The sequence below is a fragment of the Nelumbo nucifera genome, chromosome 4, assembly GCF_055504915.1.
Source record: "Nelumbo nucifera cultivar China Antique chromosome 4, China Antique-T2T, whole genome shotgun sequence".
Taxonomy (NCBI): Eukaryota; Viridiplantae; Streptophyta; class Magnoliopsida; order Proteales; family Nelumbonaceae; genus Nelumbo; species Nelumbo nucifera.
Genome location: NC_142652.1, coordinates 22,782,013 through 22,799,477, shown reverse-complemented (window position 1 = coordinate 22,799,477; position 17,465 = coordinate 22,782,013). Strand labels below are relative to the sequence as shown.

General features: G+C 37.0%; 1 protein-coding gene across 2 annotated transcripts in view; it reads right to left on the bottom strand.

The window, feature by feature from the left end:
• The window catches only part of PHYLLO (2-oxoglutarate decarboxylase/hydro-lyase/magnesium ion-binding protein), a 111,769-nt gene that overhangs the window by 10,977 nt on the left and 83,327 nt on the right, over positions 1-17,465 (bottom strand). For both annotated transcript variants that reach the window (XR_016085854.1, XM_010259565.2), the window contains exons 16-22: positions 13,508-13,666; positions 4,482-4,607; positions 4,254-4,379; positions 4,030-4,147; positions 1,478-1,633; positions 1,092-1,358; positions 505-672 (exon numbers count right to left, since the gene is read on the bottom strand). Coding sequence is in view for 1 of the 2 variants with exons in the window: in XM_010259565.2 (XP_010257867.1) it covers positions 505-672; positions 1,092-1,358; positions 1,478-1,633; positions 4,030-4,147; positions 4,254-4,379; positions 4,482-4,607; positions 13,508-13,666 (1,120 nt within the window). In the remaining variant the exon portion in view is untranslated. The remainder of the gene's footprint in view (positions 1-504; positions 673-1,091; positions 1,359-1,477; positions 1,634-4,029; positions 4,148-4,253; positions 4,380-4,481; positions 4,608-13,507; positions 13,667-17,465) is intronic.

Here is a 17,465-nt window from a genome sequence, read left to right as displayed (position 1 = left end):
ATGACTAAGGTTTTGAAGAAGAGATTAAGAGCATATGGTGTGGGAACACTATAGTGTAAGTATACAAGTGTTGAACATGTCCTTTTTGTGTATATCAATGAACCAATGAACCAGTAGTCAAACTGGTAAAGACTGCACTGTCCCGAACTTAATTTTGCATTTTAAAAACTGCATTCATCTAATATAACTAAGTTCTAAACAACCAAAAATCCCTAAAATGAAGCTCCTACTACGAACCTGTATCTTGTTCTTAAATTGGATATAATTTTCTCAAATCATGTACAAATTATGATCTTGGGTTTGTTGCAAGTATTGACACCTCCAGTTTAAGTTACAAGAAGATTGATGGAGCTGAGATAATCTAACTTTAGTTGAGGCCCAAGTATTTGACCTGAGTCTTTAGTTTTGAATATTAACTGCTCTGCATCTTATCTTCACTAGAAACTTTTAAATTCAGCTAGAATGTTCAAAATTCATGCACACTCTAGATCCAACAGATTATACCTCAATGTACTGCAAGTCACAACACTTCACATAAGATGCAAATTGAATTGCTTGTTCATACGTCCATTTTCTGTTAGCATCAGCCCGGAGTTTGACTTGGTGCCCAATCTTTTGCCTAATTTCTCTGATAACAGCAGCATCTTCAAGGGGGTTTGCCCGACGTGCAACCTGTAAAAAGAGGGTTATTCACTTAGAAATTTGTATTTTAAAATTCTTTAAAAAGAGTTTGTAATTATGATGATTAATTTTAGGAATCATAATACAAGATCATCCATTTGTATTCACCTATATCAGTGGAGGTTTGGATGGCAATGGTTACTCTATTTAGTGTCAAGTGCAATAGTTTTGAACTTGCTCTTTGCAAGTTCCATGGTGCAAACTATCTTGGCATAACATGTTTACAGTTACACCCACAAATCTATTTGAAAAAAAAAAACTACATTGTTAAAGACCAACTAACTATAATGAGTTGATTTGGCATTCTGAAAATACTTAATTTCTAAAAATAACACATAACATTTTGTATTGCAGAGACTCACTGACAACCATAAACTAGCTCAGAGTGGAAGTTGGGACAGTGGTTTTACCTTCAACTTAATTGTGGTGAAACCTTCTTCAAATAGTTTAGCTGCAATATTGGCTACCTCTTCAGGAGTGCCACTAGAATCTAAAAGAGCACATATTTGAACTCCTGAAGAACTTCTTATTATTCCATCTTTCTTTAATGATTCATCCTCTTTTGATGAAATTTCACATCCAAGTAAATTCAATAGGCAACATTCCTGTCCTGCTGCCAATGCATTTAGGAGTGCCATTTCCAAGCCACACCTCACACTTGGGAAGATTGAATTTGGCTGGAAATAGGAAAAAAAATTAATTGTCAAAAGTTGAAATTTCCTGTAAATGATGAAAACAAAAAATATAATGGTAATTAAGTAAAACATATATTTAGAGATGATGTGGCTATACCAACCAAGATTCCTAAGCTTCTCCATATCCAAGAAGAAAGGAAACCCTTTAGTAAAGGTAGAAGATAACTCATCTTAGCTCCTTGGATCATATGAGCTATAAATCGAAGTTGCTCCTCGACATCTTCCAGATTTTCTTTGTGGATTTCCATAGGTGCAACCTGTTTTGAAGATTAGATGAAAGACCCTACCAAAATTGAAAAATGGAGAAAAGTAATAGGATACAGAAGCATTTACTGTTTCTTAATTCTTTAGTAATGACATTAAAACAAGTTATAGAACCAATAACTATGTCCTAGTTCTACAACAACAAACTATTACAAGATATTTTTTGTTTCTTTCCCTCCTTTTGGTTTAATTGATATAGTATTAAAAGATAAAGAAAGTAGACCAAATGAGAGGAACAACAACACAACATCTTGTTGGGTATTGTCTAATATTTTTAATTACTTTATAATAGCATATGAGATAGTACCAGCAATTGTTTTTGCCTTTTTGGCAAATCAGAATTTGAATAATAATAATAAAATAATTCAACACCAATAACAAAAAGAATTTGCGTGTCTTCTTGAAACAGTCAATTCAATGAATATCAGGAGAAAAAACAAAAACTAACTTGATTGTTATTAATTTAATAACCTAGAGCCATCTTGGAACGAGAGCATTGTGAGGGATGGTGAGGAAGAGAATGTGGTTGCTTACTCATGTACTTTGAAAGGGTAAGATTCTAATAGAAAAGAGCTTCTAGCCTGGATTCAACACTAGGTTTTTGGTTCTCATGGGGTTAGAGGGTTACAGTGAAGGAAGATTTTCAAATAGATATTAGATGGATAACAGATGCTTCCAGTGGGCTATGGAATTTCTGACACAGATAGGCTACACCTTTGGCTGCCAATCTGAACATCCTGTGTAGCTATTGCTTTTGTGTCTGCCAATTCACATTCAAACCCATCTAGTAATTGTGAAGGTATATTAGCGCAGCTCTTACATGCAACATCTGGGAAGAGATGAATGCCACTTCAAAGATGTAGTCCAGAAAGAAGAAATAAGCAAAGAGGAAGAAAAGGAGAAGAGGAAGAAAAGAGAAGGAAAAGTTCTATTTAAAAGGTCCTAAGGCTGGCAGCACCTAAGTTAATATTTATACTTAGGGCGACAACATATGATAAATGGATAATAAAAAAGACAAATATACCCCTATGGAAATACATAACATATTTCAACACACCCCCTCAAGTTGGAGCATATATGTCAATCATGCCCAACTTGTTACACAACACATTATACCTTTTGTAAGAACGTCTGCTGGTTGTTCCTTGGAACTGATGTAAGGAGTACACACTTCTCCCTTCTCAAGTTTTTCTCTTATAAAGTGCTGGTCAACTTCAATATGCTTGGTCCTGCCATGAAGAACTGGGTTGACAGCAATATTGATGGCTGCCTTGTTGTCACAGTAAAGGGACATTACACTATCAACAAAGAAGCCCAATTCACCAATCAAATTTTTGACCCAAAGCACTTCTGCAACCCCATGAGCCATAACTCTATACTCAGCCTCAACACTAGATCTGGCCACTACACTTTGTTTTTTGCTTCTCCAAGTGACCAAGTTTTCACCAACAAAGGTGCAATATCTACTAGTAGACTTTCTGTCATCAACTACACCAGCCCAATCTGCATCTGTGTAGACTTCCACTTCCATATGACCATGCTTCTTGAACAAAATTATAGTGTTTGGAGAATGCATTAACTAACCGAGGACACCAACAGCATATGCTATATCCGGTTGAGTCATCGACAAATAGAGGAGTCTTCCTACTAACCTTTGAAATTTCTTGACATCCATCACAGGTTCTCCAGTACAATCACCAAGTTTACGATTTTTATCAATAGGGGAATTCGTAGGCTTTGCTCCCAACTTCCCTGTATCTTGTAAGAGATCTAACATCTAGGACATATTTCCTTTGAGAAATGAAGATGCCCTTTTGAGAGTGGGCAACCTCAATTCCAAAGAAATAACGCAACTATCCTAGGTCCTTATCTTCAAATTGCACAAGGGATTTTTTTTTTTTTACTTTTTGTATTTCAAAGTCCTAATTCCCTGTAACTACTATGGCATCTACATACATGACTAGAACCACAACTTTCTCTTGGTTTCTCTTTACAAATAGAGTATGATCAGATTGATACTACTTGAACCCAATTTGTTGAAGAGCCAAGTGAAATCTGCTAAACCAGGTCCTATGGGATTGCTTCAGCCCATATTTGGATAAGGGTGTATTTGGGACTTGTAGCTAGGGCTACCAAGGGTTGTGGGTTCTGAAGTGCCTGGCACTTGTACAATTATGCACATTCTTTTTATAATCAACAAAATTATAGTTACCAATCAAAATCAAAAAGAAAAGAAAAAAAAAAGAAACAACCTTCAAAATCCACATACTACATGAAAATGAGAATAAAAAAAAGAAGCACAAACATCTATAAAATGAATGATATTAGAGATGCTACAACTCCGAACTGCATGAAACTCATAGCACTACTAAACCTGGAAATTACCAACCTCGCCAAACCCTTTGCTTCCATCATTCAAGAACAGGGTTAAGATGAAACCTTCTCTATAGAACTTTCCAGATCCACAAGTGGTGTGAATTGAAGTAGGTGGAGCAGAAAGTTGAATCCTGAGTTGAATTAGCACCGGTGAATTAAGTAAACTAAAGCAGGGAAAAGTTCTATCTGGGAGAGCTCTTAACATTCAAATCTATATACAATGCAGAAGAAGCTTGCCTGTATGAAGAGTATTCCAGTTTATGAATCTTGCCAAGGCATAAATGACTAGAACTATGATCTGGAATCCTTGAAAGGATCCTTAGAGCATGATCAGCTGCTTGACGAGAAGAATTTCTTAAAATGCTGCGAAGTGGCAGTCAAAATTTTACACAGTTTACAGAAAATAAAAAATAAAAAATAAAAACTCAGATGAAAAGTAATTTTATGGACAGGAACAATTTAAACCTGTGGAAGATGGCATTATCCTCAATGCAGCTTTCAACTTCAATGATGCAATCAGCCTGTGCATGTTCAACTGTCAACAAAGCATGTTGTAACTCCATTTTTGTCTGAACGTGTAAATGCTTCAAACTGCAAGTACAACGCTAATGTAGTAATGTAACTGTAAATCTAGATAAGCATATGTCCTAAGTAAGCTTGACATGAAGATTAAAAAAGGTTTCGTTATTATTCTGTCATCCACATTACTTAAGGTATTCTTTCAAATATCTACTATGATATCTAAGTTCTGTCTGAATGCCTATGGCTCTAGGGAGAGCTTATGGGTAGGGGTGCCAATTGGACTGGATTTGGTCCAATCCGGTCCAGTCCAATGTGAGTCCATTATAAATGGACCAGGTCCAATCCAATCCAATGAATGTTTTGGACCAATTTGGACCGATCCAATTCAATGTCTGGACCATCCAATCTGTTCAAATTCATTTTGATTTAGATTGGTTTCAACCCAAACCCGGTCCATTGACACATATATTCTTATCTTATATCAATGGACCCGATATTGGCTTAATCCAACCCAATCCAATATAAATTTGTTACAGATGGACCAGGTCCAATCCAATCTAATAAATATTTTGGACCAGATTGGTCCAATCCAATATGTCTTGTTGGCCCGTCCAATCCATCCAAAATGATTTTGGACTGGACGGGGTCCAATCCAAAACCAGTCCATTGACACCCTTACTTGTGGGGATGTAGAAGGTGACATCCTATGCCATACTTAGAGTAAATGGTATCTGGGGGTTCAGAGGAGTTTCCCTTTTTTTCATGATCAGTGTTAGAGAATATCAACCTATTCAAGGACCTCACCTAACAGCTTAAGCTTTTAGGTTGAATGGTTCTTTGAGATGGTATCAGAGCCATTTTGACCAAGTGGTCTAGTGTTCGATCCTTGTTACCCCCGTTATAATTAAATAAGTTTCAGCACAAGGTATGGGTGGGCCTGTGCTTGTTCACACTTCAAGCACAATGGGCTTTTGTGTGAGGGGGCATGTTAGAGAATATCAACCTATTCAAGGACCTCAGCTAACAGCTTAAGCTTTTAGGTTGAATGGTTCTTTGAGAATCAGCAAATAGGGAAAATGCAATAAGACGTTGTGAATTACAATCGAAGTACTTGATGTAAGCCCCTGCTATCTTACCAAATCCCTAAATTTACATTTGAGCCCAAAACAATTGTTGCCTATTAGCCCCTTTTTTGGCCAAACCATTATCTTTGTACCTACTGGATTTCAATCTCCATGTCTCTTCAATACCATTTAAAATGTCTGATTTCATTTCTGAAACACCATATTGCTTTCCTATCCTTCACTAGCCAGCTGATCACCACCTTGGAGTCACCTTAAATAATCAGCTTTTCAACTTCCATTTCTTTAGCTTTCTACACTCCAAAACACTGCTGCCATAATTTCCCCCCCAAACTACTTCCATCAAAGCTCAGCTTCACCCACCCGCTACTTGGAGGTGTCCAATCCCTTTTAACCTCAAGTTTTTTAGATGATGAATCTACAATTACCCTCCTTTCTGAGAAGATCATCCATTGTAACATCTGAGAAGATCAATTATTGCCTCCTTGCTTCTTCTTTTCCCTCAAAAACTCTTATGCACCTTTCTTCCCACAATATCCAAACCATTGCCACTTTGTACATTTCCACAAGATTTTACCTCTTATTTTTGGACATTTGACAAGTCACATCAAACCAGTGTTTTAAAAGGCATGGGAGGCGTACACCTGGAGGCACGGGCGAGGTGCTCCCAAAACACCCTAAGGTGTATGCCAGAGGAACTGACGCCTTTGAGGCATACGCCTCATGCACTTTTTTCATGAGGCGTACACCTCGTGCACATCTTATATAAAAAGACAGAAAAAAAAAAGAAAAAAGAAAAAAAGGAAAGGAAAAGAAAGGGAAGGGAAAGAAAAAGAAAGAGAAGAAAAAAAGAGAAAAGGAAAGAAAAGAAAAGGAAAGGGAAGGGAAGAAAATATAAGGGGAAAGAAAGTGGTTTGCCCCCTACGCCTCACACCTCTAGGTAGTGGAACACCTCGCGTCACGCCCCCACATTTTAAAGCATTGCATCAAACCATCTGCCTAAGCTAACAGGGGGATTCCACCTGCATCCAAAACAACATGAAGCCATTCCCAAATGCAGAATATAAATGGTTAGAAGACTAGTAGGTAGTATGCAATCTCACCATTTAGATTGCACATGATATATCAATTAGAAGATAAAGACCAAATTTGGTCTCTTTGTAATGAATCACAAGTATTAATACTTCCATGGAAAACTTCCCAACAAAAGGTACCAACTTTAGGGGGAATAGGGGCACAGGACACTTCCTTTACTGGAAAGGTCCTAAAGGTATCAAAAACCACCCCTTCCAACAATTTCAAGAGGCTTGAAACAGGAATCATTTCAAACTCCAAAGATCCCTTCTTGTAGAACATGTATCCAGACCTTCGCAAGAAAGAGAAAAGAAGAGAAAGAAGGGGAGAAGAGAAAGAGAGATCGAGGTAGTGAGCTTGGTGGCTCTAATTTGTTTTACATAACTCATTTAGGCACAGGGCATTCACACCCTTGGTAAGTACATCAGCTAACTGATCTTTAGAACTTACATAGGGAGTACATACTTCCTCCCTTTTCAATCCTCTCCCTTGTGAAATATTTGTCAACTTCTATGTGTTTCATCCTATCATGCAACATAGGATTTGCAGATATATTTATGGTTTCCCTATTGTAGTACAAAGACATGGGGCCCTTCATATTAAATCAAAGTTCTCCTAGAAATCTCTTAATCCACAACGCCTCAGCAACATGATGTGCCATGGTACAATACTAAACTTTAGCACTAATTTTGGCAACTGCAAACTGTTTCTTGTTTCTCCATATCACCAAGTTACTCCCAACAAGGGTATAATAACCAAGGTTCAAAGTATCGATATTAGCCGATACGCCGGTAGGGCGTATCAACCTGTATCGGTCCTTTTCTTTTAACTTTTACTTATTTTTTTTTATTTTGGTTCAGAGGGGCCGGTTTAAGTCCCAACTACCCTCTAAACTAGGCCCTGACCCGATACAACCCCTGTAGGGGCATATCAGGAAGGGCCCGATACGTAACGATTTTTTGAACCTTGATAATAACCTGAGGTTAATTGATGATCATATGTGGATTCAGTGCAATCAATATCTGTATATACTTTGACAGTTTGACTTTCATGTGACCATGCTTAGAGAAAACGATACCTCTTCCTATATGTATCTTCAAGTATCTAAGAACCCTTTCTACTTCAAAGACATGAGTCCTTTTAGGAGCATGCATTGTTGGACAACTTTGTTTCTGAAAGACTTGAAAGACTGCTTGATTTCTGAGTCATGGACAAGTACCAACAATCTTCCAACCAATCATTGATACTGCTTGATTTCTGAAAGACTTCCCCCTCACTGTCTCCCAATTTATGATTTTGCTCAATGGGGTGCTAGTTAGCTTAGTTCCCAACTTGCAAGAATCTTGCAGTTATACACTCCCTTTGGGAGATGAAGATGCCCTTATTGGAGTGAGCAACCTCAATCCCTAGAAAGTATCAAAGGGGACCGAAATCCTTTACTTCAAACTGAAAAATTCTGGTGTTAATTGTGTATGTAGATTACATTGTCATCATCATTGGCAATTGGGAGTTGGAGATAATAATCAGTGATTTAACTAGCACTACCTAAAACCCACCTGTTGGACAACTTTGTTGAATATGCTAAACCAAGATTTGGGAGACTGCTTTAGCCCATACAAGGACTTCTTTAGTTTGCAAACTTTCTTTTCACAGCCTTCAACATAAAAGCTTAGAGGCTGAATCGAGTATACTCTCTCCAAGTCCCCATTCAAGAAAGCAACTTTAATGTCAAGTTGATGAAGATCCTAGTTAAGGTCGGCAGCTAGAGATAAGAGAACTCTTATTGAATTCATTTTTGCAACCGAAGCAAATGTTTCAGCATAGTCCACTCCATTAACTTATGTGAATCCCTTTGCTACCAACCTCACCTTGTACCTCTCCACTGAGTGTTTTTTTCTTTTGATAATTCTCTCCACTGAGTTATTTGTCCTATGCTTAGGAGTGAAGACCCACTTGCATCCAACTTTCTCTTTCCTCTCAGGAAGATCAACTAACTCCCATGTGTCCATTTTTATGTAAGGCCTGGATTTCCTCCCTCTAGCATCTTTCCATTCATGTGAAACCAAGGCTTCTGTAACATTCCTATGAATAGAGACATGAGAAATAGTTGTTAGAAAAGAACAGAAAGAAGGGAACAAGTGACTACAAGAAATGGAATGGGAAATTGGGTGGTTTTTGGTACATGAACAAACTCCCTTATGGATAGCAATGGGAACATCAAGGTTGTCAATAGCAATAGGAACATTACTAAAAACAACATCAGTGGGAATATCAACAGGAATGATAGTACCTTGTCAATTTACCTCTTGAGAGCCTATTGGTGTTGGTAATCTCTAGTCATCTTACAAGTTTTGATGGTCCCAATGGTAACGAAAATGATCATGAACAAAAACCTAAGTAGGGCAAGGAGTGGGAAAAAGAATAAGAAGAGGCAACAGAGGGTAGAGTAAGGGTCTCAGTGGCTTTAATGTCTCCCTTTCCAGAAATAGGAGCAAGAGAGCCATCAACAAGGGAAACCTTGTCTTGACCAAGCAAAAGCTGATAGGATCATAGGAACAAAAAAGATTAGGTATGCTAGTTATGTCATCAGATGCACCAGAATGAATAATTCAAGAGATACAATGATTACCTGAAAAAAATTAGGTATACTAGGCCATGAATTCTTCAGCTTTATTATCTCCAACTCCCAGTTACCAGTGATGACTATATCATTTACATACACAACTAATACTACAACTTTGTCATCCTCTCGCTTCACAAATAATGTATGATCTGCCTGGCATTGCTTGAAACCCACTTGTTGGACAACTTTATTGGATCTACTAAACCAAGCACTAGAAGACTACTTCAGCCTGTACAAGGACTTCTTTAGTTTACAAACACCTGAGTAGGTTGTGAAGCATCTATCTATTCAAATGAAACCAAGGCTAGAAGGAGACAAGTGATTAGTGATTATAAGAAATAAAATGGGCAATTGGTATTTCGTGGTACATGAACGAACACCATTATGAATAGCAATAGGGGCATCAAGAGCATCACTAGAAACAACATTAATAGAAAAGTTAATAGGAACAATAGTACCTGGCGGATTTACCTCCTGAAAGTTTTTTGGTGTTGGTTGCATAAGCTATGGTCTTTCCACACCTTATAAGTTTTGATGGTCCTAATGGTTACAGAAATGATCATGAACAAACACCTGAGTAGGTTGTGAAGTAGGAATAGAAGTAGAAATGGGGCAAGGCAATTAAGTCTAAACCTGCTTCTCCTCAAGTATAGCATTCTCCCGTGGAGAAGAGGCAAAGAAAAATAGTTGATTCTCAAAGAATGAGGCATCCATGAAAACAAAATACCATTGAAACTTAGGGTCAAAACACGTATACCCCTTTTAAGCCAACGAATATCCAACAAATAGACAAGGAATAGAATAACTATCTAGCTTACCACGAGAAGGAGAATGATTGTGAACAAAACAACAACATCCAAAAATATGAAGGGAAATAGAGAATAAGGGGGACTGAGGGAGTAAATGCTTGATGCGGAGCTTGGTATTGGAGAAGACAAGAAGGTATCCAATTAATCAAATAGGCTACAGTGTATAAAGTATCCATCAAGAACTTCTTTGGGGCATTCATGCGAATAAGTAAACTATGAGAAACTTCAAGAAGATGGTGATTCTTTCTTTCTACAACACCATTCTATTGAGGTGTATTTGGACTCCAACTTCTATGAAGAGACCCGCAAGAGGAAAATAACTCTTGGACATCACCTTTCAAATACTCTTTGGCACTATTTGATTGAAATATTTTAATGTCAACATGAAACTACGTGAAAACCATACGGTGGAAATTTTGTATAATTTTGGTAACCTCTTCTCTAGATTGGAAAGCACAAACCAAAGTGTACCGAGAAAAGTTGTCAATAAAGCTAATAAAATATCTTTAGTTGCCTTCTATTACAAAAGAAATAGGGCCTCAAATACCAGAGTGAACAATTTGGAAAGGAAAAGATGCTCTTTTATTATTTTGTTAAAAATGGGTTCTACAATGCTTACTCAATTAACACAATTGACATTGTAAAGATGACAAATTGAAACAGTTAAATAAGTCTGGAAACAAAACTTTTAACGGAAAAAAGATAAATGACCAAGATGCTGATATCAAACATAAACATCATCTTTATTACCAAGACTCATTGACTCACTAACAAACATAATAGACTTAAACACTACAACACCATCTCCACTCTCCAATGTGTATCGATCAACCATGCACCCTTTACCAATCATCCTCCCAGAGGTAAAATCTTGAAAAACACATGAATGAGGATAAAAGGTTAAAAACGAACTAAGAGTTTGTAATACGGATAATAGATAAGAGGTTAATAGGTAACTTAGGCACATGAAGAACATGTGATAAATTAAGACCTATAGAGAGGGAGACAAATCCTTCACTAGTAATGGTTGAGAAAGAACCACCAACCAGTTTCACTTTGCCTCTTCAGATAACAAACTATAAAAGGAAAATAGGTTAGGCTTACCAATCATGTGATTTAAGGCCCCTAAGCCAATGATCCAGGGAGTCTTAGTGGGAACAAATGAAAGATAGAAAATAGTCTGGTAACCTGATGTAGACACAAATGAGATGGATGGCATGATAGTAGTCTCCTCTAACAAACGCAAAACCCTACCATACTCTTCAAGATGGACTTTGACAACAGAAAACTCTTTCATGGCAAACAGAAGTTCTTCCCAAGAGACAGAACCAACTAGATGTTCATGGGATGTATTCTGACTAGTAGTGTCAAACTCAACCTCATGAGAAACTATATAAGATGAACTATACTTCATGTTCTCTAGCTTCTTCTGATATTGGTTCCGAGATTGGAATTTTTTTGGTTTTCCGATCAAGTCCCAACATATCTCCTTGGTATGTCAAGGCATCTGACAATGTGTTCACCATAACTTGTCTTTATTAACTCCATCAGTCCTGTTACCATCAGTTTCTTACCTCCTTCATTAATCCCCTTGGCAGCAAGGGCGACCTGCTCCCCCTTAATAAGGTTCATGTCTGTCTTCCTACTCTTCTAACTAGATAAGAGAATACACCTCTTGTATAGAGGGTAGATCCTTGCACCCTAGAGTTTGTACACTGTTAGGTTCATATAAAGTATGGAGACCAAAGAGGAATGCAAACACTCACTGCTTGCTAATTTTATCCATTCATTAATCCAAATAAAAGATATTTTTAAATGATTATTTAAAATTATAAAATCATTTTTTGTAGGGATTAAGAATTAGCATGGACTTGTTTAGGCTTGCCTCACAGGGCTTGATCATGGGTCCGGGACCCACCATGCTTAAAAAACAGAAGAAATACAAAAAATAAAAAAGGTGTATGCCTAGGCTAACATGGAAGGTGCACCAGGTGAATGCCAAAGGCACATCTTTTAAATCGTTGATGGATACCAAGAGGTTTAAATCAGACTGCTGGTTCTTTAACTAAATCAGGGATGGAAGGGATCTTTCATACGATGCAAATAGATTACTTGATTCATGATAGGGCTTTTTCTTTTGGTTGCTAAGCCCTTTTGTACATCATCTCATGTAAACCCCCTCTCTTTAATTGAATGAAAGGCCCAAATCATGGAGGGCTTGCCTATTTATAGGCACTCTACCACCTTTCCTAACCACACATTGCACTTCCTCATCTTCCTTGTTACAAGTTACACCCACATGTTGCACTTCCTTGATGGAATATCCTAGACATCACTCTAGAGCATTCTACAAACTCATATATACTACTACACAAGAACTCTCTATAGCATGCCATGCCTAAACCCCCTCTAAACATTTCTAGGCCCAAGAAAACTCCAAAATGTCCCAGAATACTCCAGAGCACTCTACCCCATTGGAAAAGATTCTACAACTCTCCAAAGTGCTGTAGATGGCTCTGGAACATCCTGACTTTGGCTAGAACCCTCTAGAAATGCCTTTAAGCCTCTAGCCAAAGATTCATCTACCTAAAAGTGTGAGACATGACAAATTGCTTACCTAATCTATAGAGGCACTTGGAATATCTCTCATTTATACATTATTTTACTACAGATGATAAAATTTTACAAGTTACAAATTAAATTAATTAATTATCTTGCTAATTAGTCTTTGAATCACCGGTCACCACTATGATCATCCAACCTCATATTTAGTTCCATGGGTGTATCAGGAGGCTTGGATCTAAATTTCCCAATTTCCTTAAGAAGATCTAGGATACACTGCAAGTAATGAAAGGTAACTTTTAATGGGGAGAGTTGGAGGACTTTTCTTCTTTGGGCAGGCAAGCTAGGGAAATAAGAATAGGCTAAATGTCCCCCATCCTCTAATTACTTATGAGAATAAGAAATGCAAAAATACTCGTAACATACAGTAAAGCTGACATCTATGAAGAATGATAATTGCTAGGCACATCTCTCAAAAGAGATAACCATCATTTTTCTCTTTTATGTTTGTACTTTATACATTTGAAATGCTTCTTATATCTAAAACATTTCTTCTTTACACTTGTTATTCCAAGCTCCGTAAAGTGATAGCTTCCTAATGAAACCTTTTTATAAACTTTTCCTAAGGCTTAGTTTGGGAAGAGTGCAAGTACAAATATGCACAGTGCAAATCCTTGTATATAATATTTCTAAACCTTGTATTTGTACTCTTCCCAAACTGAGCCTAAAGCACAAACTACATGAATGGAAAATGATATATCTACAAAAGAAATAAATATCAGGATGTACTTGTAAGAATGATTAGTTATTGTCAATTACCCATGTGCTTCACACAGCTTGCTGATGTAAACATTGTGAGATGTGTAAAAGTACTGACTTAGAACACTTGGTGGAGTTCTATCTGCAATTGGAAGAAGCCTAAAAATTGCGCCACCATGATTGTTCACAACAACAATTGTCATGGGTTTTCTCCTTATCCTTCAAAACCAGCATATTCTTAGATATATTCAAGAAAAGCAAGCATGATAAGGTGGAAGTTGAAGTGGTAAACAATGATTATTAACAAAATTATAAGATAAAAGAAATCAGGAGCCATTATTTTGGAAATAAGAGTAATTGAGTAAATGTAAAGAGGCAATGATAAGAAAATATTTTTAGACCTAGGAGGTGTTCAGAATTGCAGTGCATAAGCCCTTGTTGTTGATATGGTTTAAAAGATTCCAAAATTGGTCAGTTGGGGCATCTGGTTGACAAAAAAAATTACCAACTTTTTTCTGGACAAAAGAAGTAAAAAATAATGATTAGAATCATTGGCCTTTTGCCATTTTGTCTTTGTAACTTATCTGAAAGACTGGAACTTTGAATGACCATAGTTATCAAAGAATCTAGGCAATTCTAGGTGATAGTGGGCCAGCTTGTCACCTAGGCAGGGAGGTACTTAGGTGAAAAGAACTTTATAAAACAAATAATTGACTCATTTCCTTAGTTTTATATACCATCTAGCATGCATAATAACTGAAAAAAAGCAACTCTCTTTATTAAGAACATTAAATTTCCTCTCCAAACGTGGCAAATCATAATATCTAAAAGAAAAAAATATTTTAAATATATTAATTTCAATATTTTCAAAAATAATACTAACAAAATAAGTATTTAATATTGCAATTTCATATCAATCAGAAACTAAAGAAGGCTGTAATTTTATATGATAAAAATTTAAGATACAAAGTAAAAGAGAAAAAAAAAAGTACAAGGATGGTGCTGCATTTTTTATGAGTAAGTTGTTGTTTTATTAAAGAAACCTCTTTATACTTCTATTTTTTCTTTCTTTTTCTCTTCTCAAAACCCTTTGATCTTTTAAATTTCAGCAGTAAAACTTTAAAAAAAAATTAATACATATATAAATAAAATAAAATAAAATTTATTAACACACATATTAGTTAGATGTGGCAATATGAATGATATTATTACAAGGCACTAGCCTTGTCATTTTTGTCACCTGGGTGGGCACCTAGTTACATAGATGCACACCTTGTTTCTATAAGCCAAGGCATTTAGGCAAAAACACCCAAACAAGAGCACCTAGTCTTAGGTGATGCCTTGACAAGAATGAGCAAAATTTTAATGAAAATAACAAAATACCTATATGTTAGACAGTGTATGCCCTTACCTCCAATCAAATCGATGTATGCAGATATTTCAATGTCATTAATGTAAGTACATTATTGTTTTATCTTCAATTGGTGTGCTCCTGTAAATTACTCCATAAAATGGTCACTTATGAGACTTGTGTTAGTTTAAAATGTTCTCAACCATTGAAGAGTTTATCCTGACAAGGTTGACACTTATGTGCTACCAAATTGGAGCAACTTGTCTCAGCTGCTACGGTTAGACCCCAAGCACAGCCAGTGGGTGTTCGGATGAAACATTGAACTTGGACCATGGAGGCAGATGGGCAAAATAGGAAAGTTGCACTTAACCCCAAATTGAGTTGTCGGTAGTGATAGGATCAGCCCCTTTGTCAAACAAAGTGAAATATTAGGGTTTACATTCTCTTTGATGGAAACCTAAATTGTTGGTAGTGGACTTCAACTGTAGTTGAAATCTAATTTTCAAAATGTATTTATATATTATATTATTATTTATGAAAAAATTTTGCAAAAGGTTTTAATCCTGGGATCCATCTAACTAGAGAGTGTGACACTGCATTTTGTAGTAAAGGAAGAGGTCCTTCCCTATGAGTAGTGTTTTGATAATTATGGGCTGAGAGGTTAAGGGCAAGAGACCATTACAGGGCTGACAACCTAATGGGCTTCATCTTACAAAAGTCTATTATTCTTGGATCTTCATAGGGTTGCTGAATCTAAGCATCATTTATGTTTAAATGTTGGGCCTAGACTGAGCCCAAGCTGATTGGGTCAAGGGTTAACTACCCTTGGGCAATGAATTCAGCCTGTCCCTTTCTAGGGGTGGGGGCGAACCCTAGTCTTGTATATTAATTTTCTTTTGTTTTTAATTCAAAAGTTGTTCCACACTTTGCTTAGACACACACCTTGCCTTGCATCTTGCATGGTTGCACCCTAAGATCTAGGAACCCCTTGAGCATTCATTGCACTTTTCAGGCTCTAGTGTGTGTGGTTAAGGGCAAGAGACCATTACATTGATGAGTCACGAGTGTGGGGTTCCATACCCACACTCAGGCTCTAGTATGTGTGGTTCCATACCCACACACTATTATTTCTAATTTCTTTTAAGTTGGGCCAGCTGGTCTTATCCATATTATGTTTATCCTTTTTCTTTGTTTTATTAGGACTAGAACTTTTTGTTTATTTCCTATTCTTGTAAGGAACCTAAAGCTATAAATAAAGAGGTGTATGGGGTGGCAGATACATCAACCACCGAACCCCTTCTTTCTCCTCCTCCTCTCTTTCACTCTTCTTCTCTCCCTCTCTCCTTCTCTTCGAACCTGTATTACTTCTCTAATTACACAGTAACAGTTCTACTTCTTCCAATTTGGTATCAGAGCATTTGATCTAGGGTTTCTCATGTGGATTTAATTCAGCCGACCACATGAGAATTATTTAGGGCTGGAAGTTCAGAAAGATCCTTACTTCGGCTGATTCTTGGAGGTTACAAGAAGGCTTTAGCAGCTGTCCTAAGATTGGAGAGTGCTTCTTGCAATCAGGCAAGAATTAAGTGATCTAGATCAGTTCTTTGATCAAGATTGGAGGTGCCGATCAGTTTTTTCTTGGTTCTTTGATCAAGATTCAAGGTGCTGACAGTAGTTGATTGATCAAATTTGAAGACTGAAGATAGCAATCAGTTTTCTGGGCAAATTTCTCCTTTTCTTGAGGCCGACAGCAGTAAGAGACAAGTTGGCATTCTGCTCTTCATAAAAGCAATCAGTTTTTTTGGGCAAGTTCCTTCTTTTCTTGAGGCCAGCAGCAGTAAGAGATAAATTTACTACTTTTCTTCAGAAAGTAAGTTCTTTTTCTTTGAGATTGATATTCAAAGGTCTTTGTTGTTCATTCAGAGAAGTGCGGCTAGAAAATCTCTTCTCTTTCACCTATTTTTAGGAGGAAAACCTAAAGTCCAGGACTGATATTAATTCCAGGACAGTAGTTGACTGTTATCTGTTTCTGGGTAACTGCAAAATCATTGTCCTAGGTCGGCTGTTATCAGCCTTGGGGTACAGTTTTTGTTATTACAGTAGTTTAAAGCCTTTTCTTAATCATCTCCTAACCTAGAATGGAGTTCAAAAACCAAGGGGAAGGTGTTTTTGGGACTGGTGGTTCAGGTAACATGACTGAGAACACCTTTCAGATTACAACTGTTAAGTTTGATGAATCAAACTACTTAGAATGGGCCCAATCAGCCATGATGGCTATTGGGGGTAGAGGAAAACTGAACTTCTTGCTAGGGGATGTGAAGGAACCAACCAAGGAGGACCCTACTTATGCTAAGTGGGTTCAAAAAAATTTTTTGGTGATGACATGGCTGTGCAACTCTATGCAGCAACACATCAGCCGAAACTACTTGTGGGCCAAAATAGCTAAGGAAATATGGAATGTTATGAAGGAAACCTACTCTTAGCCCCTTAATGTTGCTAGGGCTTATGAGCTGAAATGTGAGATTAAAAATTTGAGGCAAGAAGAGAAGCTGGTCTCCGTTTAATTTTCAACCTTGAAATCCCTATGGATGAAATTGACCATCTTGAAACAATTGAGTGGGAGAGCCAAAAAGATGCACAAATATATAGAAAGCAGGTTGAAACTAA